General features: G+C 31.1%; 1 protein-coding gene across 1 annotated transcript in view; it reads right to left on the minus strand.

The window, feature by feature from the left end:
* The window catches only part of mtd (TLD domain-containing protein mustard), an 837,104-nt gene that overhangs the window by 277,683 nt on the left and 535,929 nt on the right, over positions 1-23,492 (minus strand). The window contains exons 7-9 of the mRNA XM_075380551.1: positions 13,123-13,277; positions 8,322-8,509; positions 5,324-5,542 (exon numbers count right to left, since the gene is read on the minus strand). Of these exons, the coding sequence (XP_075236666.1) occupies positions 5,324-5,542; positions 8,322-8,509; positions 13,123-13,277 (562 nt within the window). The remainder of the gene's footprint in view (positions 1-5,323; positions 5,543-8,321; positions 8,510-13,122; positions 13,278-23,492) is intronic.

Consider the following 23,492-nt stretch of genomic DNA (forward strand, 5'->3'; position numbering starts at 1 on the left):
GATTTTGAAGTCAAAAGTTCTAAGGTTCAAATCCTAATAAAGGCAGTTACAGTTACATGGATTTGAGTAATAGATTGTGGATACCGATTTTTTTTAATGGTTGGGTTTTAATTAACCATACATCTCAGGAATGGTTGACCTGAGACTGTACTATTCTACATTTCATTTACATTCATTCATATCATCCTCTGAAGAAATACCTTACAATGGTTCCAAAGGCTAAATAGAAAAGAAAAGACTGGTTGTAGAAGAAAACTTAACAGTACATCTCTGAAAGGTGTCAATGACTTCAATGTAAACATCTTAGGTTTGTTAAATCAACTTACCTTATTTTTATCAATAAGTTACAAAACAATTTATTTGATTACTGAAATGAATCATATAAAATATAATAAATAGCTTTTATTTTAGCTTCTACAGTAACCACAAATGCACCAGCAAGTATGAGCAACAGCAATATATGAGACTTACACTCAGGATGCTAACAGATAAATCATAATTTAGTCGCAATGTATCTAATACTGATGTATATACAATCTTAAGAATGTTCCATTTTAATTAAGCATTAGCTAAAGTCTCACACTGAAGTCAACAATAAAAATTTCTCTTACACTAACATCCCACATCTTTCTTGCCTAAACCCATACCTTCCCACCAGTCTTACAATTTGATACAATTTTAGGAATCACTATTTTACTATATCTTAACCAGATGCCCAAACCATCCCTACTAGGTTTTCTATCTTGTATTTAATGTCTAAATTTTGTTTTTAATGTCTAAATTTTGTCTTTAATTTGTCTAAATTTCAAGACTTGTAACCAAAAGTTTATTTATATCAGAGCTGAATTTTATACTGCTGATTTTATCTTCTAAGGATAAATATTTCATCTTTCTTGATAAAACCTCTTGTACAGATCTGCATGTCAGACTTTACTTAATAATATCTCAACCCTAGGTTGGGCCAGTTTGTTCATCACCCCCCAGACAGATTTACAAACAGAGTCTTTCCATGAAATGGTACAATAACAAGGAAATAGTAATTGAAAGAAATTTCCGTTGCCTTAATATAAATCTAATGGACATCAAGAAAAAGCCAACAGAAAACCATTGAAGAGAAAAGGATCAAGTTTAAAATGGATAAAAATGATAAAAAATGATGATCTAGCCAAAAGTTGGTTGTGAGTCTGTATAAATAATCCCACTCAAATAGGGCCTTAGGCTCTCTCCAGGCAAGGGTGGTCCATCCTCTCCATAATCCTTCGTAAGATTGATTATTTTTACCTTGAATGGAAGCAACACTAATGATAATGATTTTAAGGAGCCCAGCTTGAACACATGATATAAATTGCTTTTCCTCCAAATATTAAAAACCATCTGAAGCAAAGCTTACACTTCAAACTTCAGCTTACACTATCAACCTTCCCCTGAACTATGTGACAAGTGGAAGTAAACAACTGAATTACATAAAACTGTTCAGTCAGTTTTCCCTACTGGAGGGAAAAACATTTCTGATAGAACTGATATTTCTATAAGTTTATCACAAAATGACAAAGTCATTTGGAAAGTAGTAACCATTTTATGAATTAAAAATTACCCACAAAACTTTATGAACAAAATTATTCATATAATATGAACTAACCTTAAGATACTTTTCCTCATAATCACCATGTATTTTTAAGCATTTATTGTAACATCCAAGAGATTTTGCATACTCACGTCATATTCCTCCATCATCAATTCACTGAGAAAAAGTAGTCTTCATCACTCTCAAAGTATTTTCCTCCCAAATAGATCTTTCAGTTTGGTAAACAGATAATACTCACTAGGGGCCTATAGAATGGAAGATCAAAAATGTTCACTTAAATTTTATGAACTAATTTTTTTCTCAGTGGCATGAGGCCATGCATTATCATAACACACATTATCACCCCTCTTTGGATAGATCATCCTCCTATCACCATCCAGTTTTTTTTTAAACACTTGATTCTTCTCTCCTCAATGGCTTTCTGTTGATCTTTTCTTGATCTCCATTGGATCCTGTATTAAGGCTATGGAGACTTCTTTCAAGTGATACAAATATCCTTGATATTTGTATCACTTGATGAAGAGGGGATCTGTGCCTGTATGGGATGCTACACAAACAGCCCAACCTAGGCTTGAGATGTTTATGAGGTAAAGCCTGGTATGCACATCTCTTTACAAAAGAGGTTTTATCAGGAAAAATGGATATCTTCAAAAGTAAAATAAACACTGGAAGACAATAAGCCCACCCTGGAATTCTGAATGGCTAATGACAATTTTTTAATGTTTAATAATTATTGAGACTTCATGGAGCATAAAACAATGACTTCATGAGGTTAACAACACAGCGAACCTTTTTGGTCCCAAAAGACAGCAGCCATAATCTTTTGAGAAGAGATTCTTTGCTTAATTTTTTTTGAGGTTTGGATAGTAAAGGGTAATTTCATGACACAGACTGATTTTACACACTGATGGTATCAAGATTTCATCCTTTGATGATAGAATGAAGTTAGAATTCATTCCTATTCTTTAAATAATTATTAACAAATGAATGCAGCACCTATACAGTTTTGGTCATCACTAAGCCTAAATGAAACCCATCTTGCACAAATTTTTCTAAAACTGGAAAGAATGAAAATTTCAAGGATAATGAGAATCAAATGAAAAATTTTCACTAATTTCAAGTATGAAACATCGATTCTGTTTAATGAATTCATCTACATGACACAGCAAATCATCTGTAATGACAGATGGACGACTAGTTTGTTTATCATGGTAAACATTCATTCTCCTCATTAAAAATGTTTATTCCCATTAGTGTTAATGATTCACTCATCACGATCACTGTAAACTTAACTTGGTTGCATAATTGCATTAATTAGTCGGATAACACATCTCGCTTCGCACACAGCAGCATTCTCTCTTTTCTTATTCATTTTAGACATGCATAGAAACAGAATAAATGTAAAGAATGCAACAAGAACTTTCACAGATTAATTAGTAATGTAACAGACTGGCTGAATATGAATAAACATGCTCAGGTCACTTGGTGATAGGGATGCATTGACAGATATTACTTTCTATACAACTCTTTAATTTTTCTTCCCATATATATATATGGTATGAATATAAGTGTGTGTATACGTAAATATTCATATATATGCGCATGCATGCATAAATTCAAAACAATCTTGTGATATCTATATAATTTGAAATTTGCATAACATAAATAATAAGTGAATAACATTATTACTTTTTCTTCTTCTTCAACACTTCCCCCCTATGGGGAGGATCCGCACTTAAGCAACTAATAGTTGACTCAGGGGGTGTCTCTCCGACTCTAACAGGCCTCCCTGCCTACCGGCTGCAAGTCCGCCATGGAAGGTCAGCCTGTTGGTTTCAGATCTTTTGAGTTTCTTCTAACTCTCAGCAGTGAGGAGGCTGGATCCAGCTATGCTGCTCCCAGTTCCCGGGGCCGGGTCAATAATTTTTTTTCTCCTTCTGCTGCATTTTGCTCCCTATTAATCAGCTCTTAGAAGGGGGCGGGGCACGGCCCAGCTATGCTGTTCCTGGAACCTCATCCTCAGGATGAGGTTGCAATATTTCTGGTTATATATGTCAGTTCTTAGTGAATTTTGTCAGTCCTCCAGCTTTTTAGTTCATGATTCAGTCCAGTCGAAGTAGTCTTTTTCTTTTGTCATCAGGACTCGGGTGATAAATCCTTCCACCAGTGGCCAGTTACTCTGTTCCTTTGTCATGAATGGTATAACCTCACTCGAGGTCAGGGGGTGTAGCTGCATCTCCCTCCTGAGGTCTGTCCATCGTGGGCAGGCAAAGAAAGTGTGTTCCAAGGAATCTTTTTCCTGCAATATATGCAGCCATCAAGTGAGCGTTTCTTAAACCGGTGGAGGTAGTCCCCAAATTCACCATGCCCGGACAGGAATTGGGTGATATGATATGTAGTCTCACCATGTTTTCCCTTTTAGCCATACATCGAGGGAGGGGATGAGCATGTAAGTCCACCTTTCTTTAGTAGAATTGTCCTAGATGATCTCCCATTTCTCTCATAGTAATCTGCTGGTTGTCTTTCTCTCCATGCCTCATATGTTCTGGTCCTGTAGGCCGCCTGTAGATTTATCGGTGGTACTCCCGCGATAACTCCAGCCGCTTCAGCTGTGATGGTCCGGTATTCGCCCTCCTTTGTATGCCACCTTTTTTAGTTGTTTGCCATTCCTCTTTATTTCCAGGGCTGGGCGGCAGGCCAGTACGGCGTACAGCATAATGGCTGTAGTTGCTGACATTATCAGCCTGCACTACAATGCTTGAGGGCCATTGGTCGTCTCCATCATTCTGCTAAGAGTGTTCATCAAGCATTCGGCTTTGTCGCAGGTCTCTCTTATGTGTTTACTGAAGCAGCTGGACCGTTTAAACCAAGCGCCAAGATATTTGGCGTGATGGGCTTCCACCATTCATGCCATCAACTGTTACAATGATGCGGCGAAGCTGCCTCTGTCACCTGCCTGCAATGGTTACCATTGCGGTTTTTCGTTGGGAGAGGGATAGGCCCCTTCTCTGAAGCCATTTATAATAACAATATTACTACCTTAATATAAATAAAACTCATTGGATGTATATATGTTCCACATCTTCTCTTAAACCGCAGGAATGATTTCAATCAAAGTTGGAAGAATTATTACTTACTAACTGCATAAAAGTGAAATTGTACAAACTGCTGCGAGAGGGGTGAAAGGTGAGAATCTTAACACATTATAAAAGATTAAAATTCTGCAACATTCAGGAATATTCTAGAATATTTTCAAATGTTATTAAATTTTGGATATTTGCAGAACTTCCTAACAAACAGAGATATTTGCAGAACTTCTAAATGTAACTCAACAAGTTTTGATGAAATTAAAAAAAAATCTATTAAATTTTCACATGATTGAAATGAAAACAGGCAAGATTTGAAAAATTAAATTCAACAAGGAATGCAAAGGAGATTAATAGTTGTTGTGGAAAATTAGTAATAATTTTTGTAAAAAAGAAATAAATGGGGTTACAAAAAATTATGACTCAGAGCAATGCCAGCTTATATAAGCTAGTTTATCTAAAAATAATAAGAACTAACTTGGAAAAATAGCGTCAGTGGTACAATGAACTCAAAAATAAACTATAGTAACCCTTCCCCATATCATCATGTATAACAGTGGAACTAATTTTGGCAAGTATAAAAAATATAACTATGTACCAATAAATCTATTAAAACAAAAATTATGCAAAAAAAAAAGTAGATAAAAAATACCTTAGTTCGGGGAAGGTCTCATCTTTGGCAAGCAAAGAATCTTCTCTAGCTGAAGGTGAATGATGTGGATCACCACTGTCTAATGAATCACCTTGATTAGTAGCTAAAAGATTACTGCCGTCACCATGAACGCCTTCTAATTCATCACCTTCATCAAGACTGTGATATAAATTATCAGAACACTTCATATGATACACTTCAGGCTTTGGCACATCTGGTCTAATAATTAACAAAATAAAACTTGATATTATATTTTGAAAAAAAGATTTATACAATCACATATATATACATATAAAAACCAGTAAAATTTATTAATGCACAAAACGATGAAAACACTTGTGTATTTGAGTCAAAATTGTTTTTATAGATGCATGTGTACAGAATTATTTATTTAATCCTCCTACTATGGGATAAGCCACATACTGCATTCCATAATAAGTTTTCTTTGCTTGTGGAAATGCTATATATGGTTCAACATGACAATTTTAAACTGTGTGGTTCACACAGTGAATTCAGTTAACTGCATGGCACTACATGTTACCAGTTTTCTCATTCTTTCAAAAAGAATGCTGGTGATCTTTCCTTGATCCACAAACTCACTGCTTCCTTTATATCATCATCTGCGATGATGAACCATGGTACTGAAATTGATATCCTTAATATCCCTCTTTAATTGTAGAATGAAATGAAAATCACAAGGTGCCAAATCTGTGAGTATGGAGGGTTTGAAATAGGTTCAAACTTCAGCATCACAAGAGCCTCAGCGGTTGCATGCAATGCGTATGGCCAAAAAATATCATGCTGCAGTATTCATTAGTTATGTGAATTGTCAAAACTAACACAGAAATCTCCTAAAATATTTTACTGTTTCTATGTATTGCACAGATTTACAGCAGATCTGGCTTCTAGGTAGGCAGTCATGTAAACACGTTTGGAATCCCCGAACACTGTCAAGAGAAATTGTTTTGCTGAGGGTTGTTTTGACTTTTTTTGATTGTGGCGACCTATAGAGCCACATAGTATTCCTGATGTGTTCTTTTTCTTCTGAGTCATACTGATTACCATAAAAGACTTTTAGACCATGATGAATGTCACTTGCCTTTACTCTTTCTGCTGTCAAAAATTCAATCATTGAAAATTGTTTTAGATGCATTAACATAACAGACGTACACTTGACTCTAAAACAATGGTGACTGATAGAAAATGAGAGGGCATAAGTCAACAACGAATTTTGGAATGTTAGTAGTTGGCAATTAAACTACAAGACGGCAATACCTGTCACGTTGTGAAATATTTTGTTCTCCTGATGTTCCAGTGCGTATTACATATCAGCTGCTCCTTGTATGACATTATAATTTTTCATAATAATTAACCAATTTATAAATAGACACATGTGCACGCGCACATTTTACTATATTTATAATAATAATATATATACATATACAAGGTCTGTTAAAAAAAAACTGAACTCTTTTAATTACATGCCAATGGAGATATTTAGTGATGTGCGATATTTTTCTAAAATATCCAAATTTTTATTTATTTCCTTTTTTTAATTTCCAATATTGTTAACCTACATATAACATGAACAATACATAATAAAATATTTAAACAACAAAAACAATACTGATTTATACAATTTACGTGCAGTTTGTAATATAAAATGTAATGATTGTGAGGATATTTATAAAGGTAAAAACCAATAGATCATTTAAAGCCAGATTTTATGAACATATTAGGTATTATAAAAAAAAAAATTGGGCTTTTATAATGTTGCGGATCACCTTATAAATAATAAACATTCTATTTCTGATGTTAATACTAATTTAGAATTATTGGAAATTAAAAAAGAAAATAGATCCTTTCAGGAATTCAGTGAATACGTTTTTACTGGCAAAAACCCTCAAACAAATTGAAATTCATCGGCAACTTTGTGAGGTGTACGGAGTTGGAATGAGTGAAGGTGTAGTGAGGCAGCGATGCATTCAGTTTAAAAATGGTTGCACCAATGCTCATGATGAGAAGTACAGTGGTCAGCCTAACCTTGTGACTGACGTACTGAAGATGAAAATCAATGAGAAAATTCGTGAAAATCGCTGCATTACAATTATGGAACTCTCGCTTCATTTTCCCCAAATTTCATAAAGTTTACTGCATGAAACTGTATCGGGGAAGCTTGGTTATCACAAGTTTTGTGAAAGATGGGTGCCAAAAATCAGATTTCTACAGAGAAGGAATTGAAAAGGTTGTGCATCGTATGGCGACTACATAGAAAAATAGTTTAAGATTGTCCCTTTCAAATGTATATAATAAAATAAATTTTTTTTTAGTTGATTTTTTATTTCAAAATGTAAGTTACTTTCTGGACAGTGTGTATATACACCTAATTTAATACCAGCGGGCGACAGTGGTAGCAGCTCAGATGTCAGCTGGAGCACAGTATATGTACATGCTGGTACACGTGTCACTCCCGCCACGCAGTTCTCCCACCATAGCGGCACTGCGGCCTCACCACTGTCAGGATCCAATAAAAGTCCATGCATGAGAATGAATTTTTCATTCATCATCGACCACCACCTGGAGAAGATCAAAAAGATGGAAGAAGGCAGAAGAAGTTCCCTGGCTGCCTCAACGTGGGTCCTTCCGATGGATGCCACATCCCCACCAGAGCAGCAGGCCTGGCTGGCCTGCCGAGGAAGCTACTGGATGCGGAAACCACCTTCCCACTCCAACTCACCAGGCTACAATCGCCCTGGCCAGTGGACTCAGCAGCAGAAGCCGGCCCAGCATGGGATCGCTCAGGAAGAACCACCTTGGCTGCACCGGCAATAAACTATTGACACCGACCCGACACTGCAGGGCTCTGGGGGCTACCACTGCCACACTGTAGTAGTTTTAAAACCATTAAAATATTGCAAACAACACTGTATTTTAATTTAATAAATTTCAAAAACTTTTCCTTTCAAAAATAAAAAAAATTAGCTAAGAAGTTAATTACCTTATTTGGTCTGCATGGCCAACACGCATATGAGCAATATCATGGTATATTGCAGCATTAACAACATATTCCATAGGAGCAATAACACCATAAGATTCTGGTCCTTGATCTATAACCAGAGGATCTGACACATTGGGATCAAACATGACAGCATTAGGTGTTACTAAGAGCACACCGGCAACGACACCCTGCAAAAATAATCAATTTTTATACAAAAAAAGGAATAGAGTACAGGTTTTTCAATAACCACAATCTTTATTCCACAATATCAAATTACAAAATTAATTTATAATCAACTAAAATGTACGCTGCAACAAAAATCAATTTTTCTATAGAAATTAGAATCGTCTAATAGCAGATACCAAATTCTAAATGGGACAACCACTCACATCCAAACTTAGAATTGTGGTATATGGATGTATCCAACTCAACTACTAAAATCTATATACCCTTCCCACTAGAAATAATAATCACAGGCTAGTGGTCAAGTCTATATAATTTTGTTTAAACTCCTTTGTTTAAGTTCTTATTTAAACTCTAATGCTCTAATATGTTTTTTCTGGAGGGATTTATTGCCCTGAGAGATGAAAGACTCTAGTTCTTCAACTTTCACTTCAGTCACTTCAGATTCATTTCATCTGCAGAGTACCAATTTCAGACCTCCTGAGTGATATTTGAGGGTTTACATTGGAATCACTTGTAGAAATATTTTAAAAGGTTAATAGTTCCTACCATAAAATTCTGAAAAAAATTCATACAAAGTGCAATTTTTCAACCTATATTATATATTTAAGTAAATAGATCTTCAATAAAAAAAAATTACATAAAGTTAAAACCTAATAAAGAATTGCACTAAAAATTTAGAATGTCTTAAACAAACTAGATTGACTGAATCTCCATTCATAAGTTTTGTAGTAATGAAGGTACAACTGCAGAAATATTCATGGAAGGGAGCTGCACTGAAAACCAAGTTACATATCTGGTAATTCCAGCCAAAGCAAAGATAATATTTGATAAGGTCAAACTTCCATGGAAGCTACAATGGGAATGCTCAATAAACCACTTTTAAAGCCCTTACTAACTAGCATTTCCGTCAAGTGGATGTTCTAAAATTAGTAAGTCAGTAGAATGATGTCAAGATCTTTCCATAGAATTCATCTGAGATTAGGAAGTCTGATTTGCCTTGTACAGGCTTAAAAATCTTTTGAAATAGTCTACAGACAGCCTCCCTAGCGGATACCAATGATTGACTGTTTTTCATGTCCTGGCATACTTGGGATGGAATTCCCAGTGGTTAGATCTGCTCCCACACAACTGATAATAGGAAAGTACGAATTGAGAATATGAAATAAAAAAGAGGGAAATCTATCTATCAGGGTAAATTGAGTTAATTTACTTCCTTAACCCAAATTAGCCTGATCCTTAATATTGCGTTGTCATTGTCTAAACCATTCTTCAAATCAGAAAAAGTATCAACACACAGACCAAAAGAAAATTCTAGGTACTAGATGTTATTATATGTTGTCTATCAGTAAGCGATTTAAGATGATAGGATATAAATTACAATTTGTTTACTCCTAGCAATCAGTATAAGGTATCTATTTAATTTGATATTTGCTAAAACCAAATTATTAAATCATTATCATTAAATTTCTACTTTGAACAGGAAATTATATTTAATTTCTGCAATCTTTTTTATTTTCAAGATCACAAAATACAAGATTTGATAAAAACAAAGAAAAATCAAATAACAAAAATACAAATAGAAATGAATACAAATACATAAAAGTAATAAAAATAAAAAAGACAGAAGGATTCTTAATGGAAAGAAAATGTAAAATAATAGAAATCATTATCAAGAGAAAAAAGAAGAAAAAGGATTAAGAGATGGCCCTTTTAAAAGATGGGTTCATATTCTAGAGTACTGAATTATTAAGATAAGTACACTATAGGACTTTATACATAACTACAAACATAGAGTCATACCAGTGCAGCACAAACGCACACGCATTCATTTTGGCAAGTTACCAACAGAAAAAAGAAAATACATATGTACAAGTACTAACATAAAAGCAACCCGTATACATATTATAGTTTTAACAGAAAATGGATGAAAGAAAGCTGTATTTAGAAATCCTTGTGCTCCGTATTATGTTACTCTTCAAACAATCTATCCATGAAAGACATTTGATTGATTGTTTAATAATAATAATAATAATAATGGTATTAATAAAAAAATTCTTCCAAAAAAATATAATAATAACAACAATAACTATGATACTGAAGACATTACCATCTACAAAAAATAAACCAATTAATGTCATAGTTTGACATATCGCATTGAATATAGTTTTGGATATGTATATAGTTAATTATTATTACTATTGTTTTGTTGTTGAACAAGTTCAGTTTTACATTGTACATACACATATATGAATTCAGGAAAACCTCTACACACATGAAAATATCAAAACCAATCAAGAAATGAAATTCCACATCTACTAGTATAGTAAATTCAGAATTGAGAATATAAATAATTAACTTTTTTATCTGAGGATGTTCACAGTTATTTACTCATTAAGATTAAGAAGAATCCTAGTGAACAGTAGGAACTGAAGAATGTCAAGAAAAAGAGGGGGTGAAATTTAAAAAAAAGTTAATTTAAAAATTAATATTTAATTTAAACAATTTTTGTTGAGAAAAAATTCTTAAATTTAAAAAAGTGTTTTGTGTTAACTTTCTAAGGATGTAAGAAAAAAACCTTATTTTCTATAAATTAAATCTTTTGTCTTTATTATATGAGGTGTGTCTTTTAAGTAAGGGCTATTGTTTTCAATTTGCTGCCATTAGATGAGGTGAAAATTGATGGTGCAAGTGTACCAAATTTGTTTATATCAACAATCATCTGTCTGCAACAACAGGTAAACATTATCACATTAGTTGCTGTGTGTAGCCTGTCTGAAATGAGTGCTACAATAACTAATGTTATGTAATGTGTTATCTACTGCCAAAAAACAAATCTGCTGCTGATATTTATAGAGTAATTGTCAATGTTTAAAGATTCAATGTTATATGCAAAGGTAAAGTTTGCCAACGGTGTTTGTTTTGTGGAATGTTCAAGATGAAGAACGTAGTGGTCACACAGATAAATCATCACAGATAAATCGACTGAAAATGTGAATGCAAAAATTTGTGAAAACAGAAGGCTTAATGTTTCTCAATTATCGATTGAATTTCCTTTTGTTTTGCGATCAATAATTTACAACATTTTAACTGTTACAGAAAGTTTTGTTCAGATAGGTACCAAAGATATTGACAGAAACACACACAGAACACGTCTTGCTCCAGCTCAAACATTTTTGAACACTATGAAAATGAAGGTGATGATTTATGTTAACACGTTGTGACCGGTGATGAAACATGGATATTTTATTTAAATGTTGAGAGAAAGAAGCAATCAACATTCGATGGCGATGGCGACATTCATCATCTCCGAAGCCGGAGACGGCTATATAATATATATAATATAGTTATCTGGTGTAACTATATATATAATATAGTTATCTGGTGTAACAATATATATATACATATATGTAAGTTTATTTTGTTATAATAGTTTTTTTTCTATTTCGCTTATTTCAATGTTTATATCAAAACAGCCCTTACTTAAAAACCGTGCCTTGTATATAAACTTCCATAATTGTGAATTGGGCCAAAATATAAAAAAAAAATTATAATTTTCTTTTTTTATGCTTGCAAAAAACCAATGACACAAAAACCTCACAACTGATGGGAGCCGCAACAATTGCCTCCATACTTTACTATGTACTACTTGAGCAATAAGAAAGAAAATGGCAATTAACTTGCATGTGTGACAATATTTATGCTTAGTTAATGTCTACTGTATATTGCTACTTGAACTTTATAATTCTCGACAGGTTAATTCATAAATATACGAACTTACTTAACTACTTCTTACTTTTTAGTTAATTTATTATTATTGCCATTTCTTCATTATCAGTTTATTACTTATATTACTAATACACTAATTTCTCACTATCTACTGAATTGATTATTATCTTTAAAAAATGGACATCCACTTTTAGATATTAAGCAATGTCTTTGTAAACAGTGTTTGTGCATTTTATTGTTTTCAAACTTATTTCAGTAACTACTTACCAATAGTAGCTCTTTATTTGTAATTACAAAAGTAGTTTTTTAATAGTTTTTTAGTCTTTTTTAATAGAATATTTTTTAATAAAAATTCTTCTCGTAAAACATGTTCTAATTTGTACACAAAACATGTACAGACAATGGAAACAGAAATATAATCATTTATGTCATGCATATTTAAATGTGCAATCTTTGCTAAAAATAATTTTCTGGATTTCATTCAATGTGTACATATGTACATGCTCACGTAATTTACAATAACATGTTTTGAATTGTAAATTATTTTGTGGTTTTTCTTTTTATAATTAGTATCTTCATATAATTATCTTATTATTTTGCCTGTTTATATTTTTAATTATTACATTGGATTCTATCACAGCTATAATTGCAACTTATAATTTAATTATAACTTTATCTTATAAATAACAGTGTACTCGATAATGGTGCTCTGATCCAAGTTTTACCATTGTTTTCCTTCATCTATCCAGGAAAATGCCAAGGCTGACTTGCTGAAAGAGAATTTTTTTAAATTTGTAAAAAAATTAAATAACATTATTAAACTATTAATATAATTAAATTATTAGTATTATTAGGTGATTTAAAGTCATTAATCAACTTAACTAATTACCTGTCCATCTGTGATATGCCTGACATTAATTTTTAGAAAACGTTCCAATGCTCTGTTAGTTTGTTTACCACCAGCAGTAGGTGATGATGTAGGAGTATGAACGCATTCTACATGTCCTGGCTTTGGTGATGCAACTCTCAATTTGTCTAATATTTCTGTAACAAGAAAAATAACTGTTAATAATATTGCACATATTATGTCTGTTATGTAATATATGGCAAAGTCAACCGACAAGTTTGGTCAGTACTTATTTTCACGATTCATCAGATAATCTTTTAACAAATATACGAGGTCTGTTCAGAAAATAACTGAACTTTATTTTTTTAATCTTTATTATTAATTTTACAGATTATTGGTCCTTATTCCTTTCAAAGTACTCCCTCCCCAATTCACACACTTTTCCCAGCAGTGTTTCCACTTTGTAAAGCAATCGTGGATAGTTTCATTTGAAATGGCCTTTAAGGTCCATGACGGATTTGCTTTAATGTCATCAATAATCTCAAAACAGCGTCCTTTCATCACTAACTTTAATTTCAGAAATAAGAAATAATCACAAAAAAACGAGCTCTGGCAAGTAGCAAGGCTGAGGGGAGGATACTCATTTGATTTTTGGCACTAAACTGAAAAAGCTGAGTGTGCGAGCACATTGTCGTATTAAAGGAACCACGAGTTGTCTCGCCAGAACTCTGATCTCTTTTTGCAAATGTTTTCATGTAATTGTTGTAAAATGCCTTGATAGTACGCATGGTTCATTGTTTTATCTTAAGGCAAGAATTCAAAATGCACAATTCTATTAAAATTAAAAAAACAGAGAGCATCGCTTTGACATCGGATGAAGACTGACGTGCTTTCTTGGGGCATGAAGATCCTTTGCCAATCCAATCTGATGATTGAACTTTTGTCTCAATGTTGTAGCTGTAAACCCAGCTTTTGTCTCCCATTATGTTCCTTTGCATGAATGTTTCATCGTCATTGGCTTGTTCAAGAAGTTGCCAAAAAATGTTCACTCAATGTTCTTTCTGCCGTTTGGTCATCAAACAAGGACAAACTTTGCTGCAACTCAATGCATGTTCAGTTTTTCAGTCAAAATATCATGGCATGATCCATCCAATTGAGATGCTTACCTCTTCTGCAAGTTTTCTGACAGTCAATCGGTGATTTGCACACACCAGATGGTTGAATTAATCAACAGTTGAAGTCAAAGTTCTTCCTGATCGGGGTTTATCTTTAATTCAAGACCATTTTTAGATCATGAAATGCACTCATAACACTGCGTACAACTCATAGCATCATCACCATAAGCTTGTTTCAAAAGTTGAAAAGTTTCTGTGAACATTTTCCCCAGTTTCACACAAAATTTTATGTTGTGTAGTTGCTGCTGAAAATCGCACATTACAAAAATCGCTACAAACACTTAAACAAGTTGCACTCAAATATCAATAACACAAAAACTAAGCGAGATATCAACAATCCAAGAACATGTGGTGGTTACAGAGGAGGTTATGCGGAACACAATGCTGCCAACCACATGTCACTAAATACCTTCGTTGGCACGTAATTAAAAATGTTTGGTTATTTTCTGAACAGACCTTGTACTACCTTACAGTACTAGATTATACTATATAATACCTTACAATACTATTAAATTATTTCTAATATAGTTATTTATTACACAATGTTGATTGTGATTTCCAGAAACACCACATATTAATTATTTTTCTATCTTTTAATGTCTGTTTTTTTTTTTTCAGTTCAGTGATTCAGCAGAATTTTTATAGCCAGATGTTCTGAAGTCAACCTATGGGACTGAACATGTATAGAAAAAATTTGTGTGAAAAATGCGAGACCAGAAATTAAGCCCATTCTATCAGAAGTTGCCAAACACCTGCTTTATTGCAAATACATACAATTTGATTTATTATATTTTTTAATATAGAGACTGTACTGTCACATCTTTTTAAAACTGTTCAATTACACCACCAATTAAAACAATAATGAAACAAACATTTTGAGTAAATTACAATTTATCTTTACAATAATGATACATGTAAATTCATCTACAATACAAGAAGCATTAATTAAATTTGATTTCTCTGTGAAGAATGATGTTCATGTTGCTGTATAACAAATTCCTAAGGTGAACAGAATAAATATGTCACTAGTAAAGTTGAATACTGCTTACTGTATTTTGGAAGGTAATGAGCAATAGTATATTTTGACTTAGTGAAAAACGTATTTAGACACTAATTATTTCATTATTCTCTTTAGTAAACTCTGTATAGGATGTATAAAATGCTTTTGCAATTTTTGCGAGTTATTTTTGTCTCTTGTCACAACGCTTAAAACCAATGGGTAATAGCATCCAACAAAAAAAAATTAGTTGAAAGAAACATATTACTATTTTAACTAAATGAAATTAATTGAAATAAGAATATATTAATATTTTACAACAACAATAACATGAGATAAAATAATTAACTAATGAAAGAATAAATACTGTTTAATATTAAGAACCTCTAGGAAACAATGAATTGAATTAATAATTATTCCCTTGTTAATAATATACACAAAGAACATGAAAATACAGATTATAACACTAAAACTTTAGGCTTTAACAACATAACATCAGTAGAGCAACTAACTTCATAAATCCCATAGCAACATATTAACCTACATAGAACTCTATAAAACAGAAGATATTTAAACTGTAATTAATTAATTTTTACTTCAAATTAATTTATATTCTTTTAGGAAAATAAAGAAAAAGTTTGCATGATTAATCTCATTTGCTCGATACCAATTTAAGAAAACTGGTGGTGTGAACTAAGCAGTAAGATAAAAGAAAATGTAGAAAAAAGTAAATAATTAAAAAAAAAAGAAAATCAAACAGCAGTTTATGAACCATATAAATTAAAAAACTCATACATAAAGTAAATTAGTAAAAAAATTTATATTTTTTTGAATATATCAAATTTTTATTTGAATAATTTTATTTAATTGTTTTTAGGTATACTATCACAATTTAATGTAATACACTATAAGCAAGCAACTTAAAAGTTTGGCTCTACATGGAAATGGCATCAAAATAATTTATTTTAATGAAAGAAGCAGAGTAAATTTAAGATGTAGCAATGCTGAGTTCTGCATAACTTACTGTTGACTCAGTTAATGCATACTGCTGACTTTACTGCACTAATTATAACAAAACCATTTGCTTTTTACCGACTAATTTCTTTGATAATTCAAAAGAGCATGTGATTCAGCAGTTTAATTTTAGTGTAAACAAATGCTTGCCAATAATAATTTTCTATTGCATCAAATCTTAATTAAAATTTATAAATTCAGCCCTGTGAAAGTCAATTATGTTGTATGAATAGATCACATTTTACTGTAGTGAAAAAAGTGATTTTGTAATGCTTTTTTAAATTCTCATTTTTTGAAATTAGTGCCAAATTAAAATCAACAATAAGCAATTTATTAACCTAATTTTGGTGGCAATTTTAATTTTTAAAGAGGGATTAAATGATTGGCAACAGAAAACAAATAAATGAAATGATGATGAACTTCGACTTAGGGAGAATATCGTCCGTCAATATTGGAGTAATGAACTAAAAGATAAGAAATTTTTGCGATTTATTAGATTGTATGCTTCGGTGTGTATGTTGTTCTTATGAGGGTCTATTTTTCAGTCACTCTGTAGTTAACTTTAATGTAGATAAAATTAAACAGAAATTCCAGAATAATTAAATAAAATTAAACAGAAATTTAACAAGAAAATCCAAAAATAATACAATTCTTCTAAATTATAATTTTCAATTAATAATAAATAATCAGATTTTTCACTAAATCTATATATATACACAATTTAATACACATATAAGCATTTAATGTCTATTAAATTACATATACACTTTTTTAAAAGAACATAAAATTTTATTTCTCTAATAACTTTTTTTTCATATTTTTTTTTTATTATTATTGAATATTATTTATTGTAAAAGTTGTTTTACAATCATGGGTTAATAATTATTAATCAATATACTTAAAATTAAAAAAAAAAAAGTTAAAAAATGTATGAAAAAAAAGTAAAAAAAAAGGAGATGAAGTCTGATTTGAATTGATGTGCCTTCCCTTGTAAGATCAAAATATTTAATTAATTAAAATTGCTATAACTCTGTAACCAATGAAAATAAGTACCACTTATGATATATAGTTGAAAAATTCTCAATGAGGGCTTATTACTGCAGTTAAGAAAAAGTCCAGAACCAAATTATTTGGGATTTTGGGCTTTTTTGGACACTTGTAATTCAGTCAATTGCAATCAAAAGAGGAAGTGCACAATTAGATGTTACAACAGTCCAATTCCAAAATTTTAACATCCTATGGCTAATTGTTTTTGAGTTATGCAAGATACATATATACAAACATACAAATGTCATGCCGAAACTAGTCAAAATGGATTCAGGGATGCTCAAAATGGATATTTCCATTGAAATCTGAAAACTGAAAGTTTTTGTGATCACAATACTTCCTTTACTTCGCACAAGGAAGTAAAAATGTGCGGGAAAGTTTACAAATATATAAAAATAAAAATCAACTCGATTCAAAACATAAATGAACAAACAAATCTTGAATCTGATTTTCTGCCTTGGCAATAAAAGATAAACATTAACAGAATTTTAATCACTTCTGACCTAAACTTAGACTGGATAAAAAGGCAATTAACTTGCATGCTTCTTGTAAATATACACTTTAATATGTAACAATATTGTGGTGTGATGTTATGTCATTTTTATATGCAAGACTGATGAAATATAATATGAATAATGTTCAGTTCCAGATAATGCTGATATGGCAAAACATGTGGTAATTTCCTATTACAAATGTACAGTAAGACAATACTAAAATGACATGTGTTTTAGTAAAAAAAAAAAGAAGCTTTTTAAATGTACAAATATTTACAGAAAATTACATTTAGCATCAGAATTAAAGGATGTCTATATTTATCTAGGACTGAAAAGACCACAATAAAAGATTAAGACAATAGGATAGAAGAGGAAGATGTAACTGATGATAGAAAATAAATTATAACAGGAAAATAAATCATTATTTACATTCAAATTTGTAGAGGAAGAATAATTTTTGACCAGGAAAGAAATTAAAATATACAAAAACAGATGAAATGTTAATGAAATATATCAACTGGTATACGACAAAAAGAAGCCAAACTGATGTTTATAATATAATGAGAAATTTGCTTGCAAACCATTAACAAGAGCAACAAATCTTAAGTTACAAAGAAGATAAATGAATTCAATGAACTAATTACAAAAAAATGAAACAAAAGGCATTTATAACAAGCTTTTTTTTGTTTTTGTTAATACTTTAGTGTTCTCATACTTTAATTTCACTTGTTCTTTTATTTTCCTGGCGAATATAGCTAAAATGTAACTGTATTAAATGGGTGATCATGTCAAAAATTGGGTATTGGATTTTTTGCATATCTTTACATTTTAGTGTCCAAATAGTTCATCTAGATACACAATGATACACAAACATGCACAAAAAACATGTGCATGTTTTTTGTGCATGCATACATACATACATATGTCATACTGCTTTTGGCCTTATATCTCAGAATGGACCAAACAGATTTTCATCAAATTTGGCTAAAATATTTCTATACAGAGCGCATTGATCATATCATTTTTTTTTCAAAATTTATTACAGGGGTGAACTGGGAAAAAACCGATTTCGATTTGCTTCAGAAGAATTTTAGAGGAAATATTATTAAAGCAACTTTTTTTTCTAAACAATTCATATTTAAATAATTAGAAGATTTTTTTCAATCAACTGCCACTTATTTAAATTGAAACATATTTTTTTGTTCTTTTGCTCTAGCTTCCTTTAGTTTAAATATTTTTCAAAATTTTTTGATAGTTTACACTTCATATAAAAAGCTATCAAGAAATGTCTAAAATTTTTTTAAAAATTATACACCTGGACGTAAAAAACAAAAACGTTTTTATGAAAATTTCCTTTTTCTTATTTTAGACTTTATTGAAGGGGGGTGTGAGATTTAGAGAAAAATGTATATAACAGAATTTGTTAAGCCTAATCTACAGGATGGGCAGTTAAGTCCCTTTACATTATAATAAATCCAGCTTAATCGGGCTCTATTGAGATCAATTCTCATCGCTGATACTGCTTACTGATGCTGGAAAAGGTGGGGAGGATAAGCCATGGTGGGGATCTTCTAATGTGTGTTCATTGTGGTGGGAAAACCTTAGTTGTAGTCAAGTGAAGAATGATTGTGGATACTAGTGTTTATTAGATTGTATATGAGTCCACGAACATTCAGATATTGGTAAAACATTGGGGATCATTATAAATGACTTCTCTGTGTCCAAAACAGCAAATGTTAGTGGCATGGAAGAAGAAGGCTTTTGCAAAAGAAACTGTTCTTGATGCGCAACACAGTGGGAAGCCAAGCACTCGAGCTAGGACGTGTGCTGCTGTGGAGGCAGTGATTCAACAATCACCAATGAAATCAATGCACAAAACTTCTGTAGAGTTAGGCATTCCAAGATTGACAATGCGCAAGATTATATGCAGAAGGACTTAACATTTAAATGTTTTCATCCAGCCACGGTTAATGAGTCAAGTGTCAATAATCTTGAACGAAATGTATATATCCATGTCAGTTATTGCTTTTACGCTTTCTGAGAGCAAATGGTAAAAAGAACATCATGTTCTCAGACAAGTGTGCGATTTATCGACATTCTCATGACCGAAATGTTTTTTCTGGGTGAAAGACAATCCTCACTTTTTTGAGGAAATCAAACACCATCCGCCTCATTTTATGATTTGAGCTGGGGTAACAGCTGTAACATTTACTTGACCCTTATTTTTTGAATGATGCAGTTAAACAACATAGTTATCTGAGAATGATCGACAAATGGTGCTACCAGAAAATGACAAAAGGGATCAATCGCTAACATCATTACAGCAAGACGGTGCTCCAGCTCATTTTGCTTTGAATTTCCGCAGATGCCTCAATGAAATTTTTTTGAATTATTGGATTAGACATGGGTCAGAAAAGTTACCAGCTTCATTCTTTCAATGGCCATGACCTCACCATACTTGACAATGCATTCTGGGCAAACATTTTAGATCCTTTCTTTTCTTTCTTTTCCCTGTTTAGCCTCTGGTAATTACCGTTCAGATAATACTTCAGAGGATGAAATGTATGAGTGAAAGTAAAGTGTAGTCTTGTACAGTATCATTTCGACCATTCCTGAGATGTGTGGTCAACTGAAACCCAACCACCAAAGAACACTGTTATCCACGATCTAGTATTCAAATCCGTGTAAAAATAACCGACTTTACTAGAACTTGAATGCTGGAACTCTCGACTTCGAAATCAGCTGATTTGGGAAGATGTGATCACCACTAGACCAACCCGGTGGGTTAAACGTTTTAGATCCGTAGAAGGTAAGCTGCACCTATCCTAAAAATTTCATACTCATATAACAGGACTTCCTGCCTAGCTACATGTATGAATATTTTTAGAAAAACTTTTCTAAAAATTTATTCCCCACCTTTAGAACCTAATTTATTTCTTGTTTTTGCTCTAAATCTTTTAATTTTTATTAAAAACATTTCTCTGTAATTTTCTTCACCACTTAAAAGGACTGTAAAAATTGAAATAGAATTTGCACCTATATTTCCATACCAAAAATGAGAACCAATCTTTTTAATTACTTTCATAAAGGTTATAATTTATTTTTTAAATATTTTTAAGCACTTCTCTTTTAAATTAATTTTTTGTTAGGGAATACTTCTTTATAAATAAACTATTCGTAAATTTTCCCTGAAAAGTAAAGAAGCAGCAAAAAACAAAAATTTGTTTTATTAAAAACTTGGGAATTTTGATGCTTAAATCATATTTTAGTAATTATGACGTGACTGGCATAGCTGTACATCATGGTAAATTTTTGCCAGCTTTTTTTTAACATATTTACATAATATTTACCACTATTAGAAAATTTCTGTTAACACAATTAAATTTTTACTTTTCAGTTAAAAGAAGCTCAACTAATGCATTTTCTTCGATGTTAGTATAAAAATAATTACAGACTGATTTTATACTTAGTTTTTTTTTTAATAAAAAAATGTACTGTAACTAAATTCATGAATTTTGTAATTGGTCATTGTTCCATTCTTCATTCTTACGGCACTTTAATCATGATCAACTACCTACTGTATTTAGAAATAAACATTTGATTCACTTGAATAAATAAAGAAATAATAATTATTCTTACCAGTCATTTTAAATTTTAAAACAAAAAAATCTGCATGCCAATAACAGAAGAGTGCTAACTAAAAACTGAAATAACTTTAAAACTATAGAAAAATAAATCATAAAAAACAAAACTTTTACAATGTTAACTATAAAAAAAAACTATAAAGAAAGCAATAATTTATACTTCAGAAAATTAATATTTATTGCATTACAAATAAAGATAAATCATTTAATAAAAATTCAATTGTAAAATGGTTGCAGTAAAATATTTCATATTATAAAAAGAGAAACTCTATATAAACACGTTTAGACTAGGGCTTAAAATGTAACCCTTTTAGTGGTGTTAATTATTTTTTGTATAATTATTTTAATAGTATTTGAAAACATAGATGGATTTTTCAATAATAATAAAGATAAAAATTAATAAAAAAAGTTATTATTTATTCAATTACAGTGAAACACGTTATTTTTCAACTTAATACCCCAGTACATTTAGTCACTTATCCCACCTTTCTGTGACCTTTCTTGTTTGAATAGTACAGAATTGCTCACATCTGTGTCTAAACCATTCTTTTAGCACAATCCTGACCTACTCATTATTGCCGAACTCACTGCTATATACAGCTACATATTTCTCCCAATAGTGAAACCCCTTTTCTCATTCCAACAATAAAGAATGTCAGCAGTCCTTCCTTGATCCACAACCTCACAGAATCCTTCTGTTCCTCATCTTTAGTGAAATGAATACACTTATTAATATCCTCTTTTTAATTAAGAAAAGAAATGAAAATTGCAGGGTGCCGATCAACTAGTTTTAGCATATTGGTAGTTAGGAAAATGAAAATACAAGGTGGCAGCAACTATTATTTTTTGCAAATTTTTTTCTCTCATTACTTTCTAGTGTGCATTATACTTCAACCACATCTTGTAGATGAACAGAGTTAAACACGAGAATAAAATAATATTACTATGGGTGAGATGATACATAAACCATCTCTTTAAGTTGAAGTTCATATTCATTCACTGTAAACCGACAAATACATTTATTTATAGTCGGCCAATGAACATTTAACTACAAACAGATCGTTATTAAATAAAGAAACAATTAAGGGTTATTGGGGTCAGAATAAATATAATAAAAAGCAATAGAAATTATACATAAAACATTATATATATATATATCTCAGTAACATGCACTAAATGAAAATATTGGCTGTAAATTCGTTGGAGAGTAGTTAAAAATATTCAATAAATTTGTTTATAAGTTATGAGACAGAGTAGCATCTAGTGTTTATACTTAAAGAAAAATGACTAAACTAGATGTCAAAAATTAAATACAATAGTTTATCATGGTTTTGTTACAACACTCTTTAAAATTACATCATGGGAACAATTTAATTAACAAAGAATTTTCCAAGCAAGAGATGTGCCATTAAAACTAATTTCTATTCTTCTTAGGATTTATTTGCCATAACAAAAAAACAGCATGTAATTAGATTTTATTTATATAAAGAACTTAATTCATCTTGACACACTTTTTAATTGTTATAGAAAAATAATCATTCCTGACTGTGTTAGAAAATGTTCATTAACTTTTAAGTTGTTAACAAGAAATATTTTTTTGGGTTTTTTTTATACATCATAAATTTGAGTTAAGTTCTTAAAAGTAATTATCAAAATGGGGACTTTTCTTTGATTTTCATTAAATTGAACATTATGGATTTTGAACCAGGGAGCAACATGTATGTTATTAAATGTTAGATATTACAATTTTATTTGATTTGTTAACGTTAAAGGAGAAGTCCCTTTTTTCTTTTATTTATACTAACAGATATAAAAAAATGGGATAATTACATTTTAAGATTACAAAATAGAATCTGTTAAAATAAAAAATAAATTGGTTACATTTAAATTATAACCTTAATAATTGAATAAATCAAACATTTTTAATAAATTTATTTTTTATATTTTTAGTGTTCAAGTCCAATCTTTTTTTAATTTTATTAATAAAAATATTATTTGAATTCTTAATTATTTTTTTAATTGGGTCAAATCCATTTGAAGT

Source organism: Lycorma delicatula, chromosome 12 (genome assembly GCF_047948215.1).
Source record: "Lycorma delicatula isolate Av1 chromosome 12, ASM4794821v1, whole genome shotgun sequence".
Classification (NCBI taxonomy): Eukaryota; Metazoa; Arthropoda; class Insecta; order Hemiptera; family Fulgoridae; genus Lycorma; species Lycorma delicatula.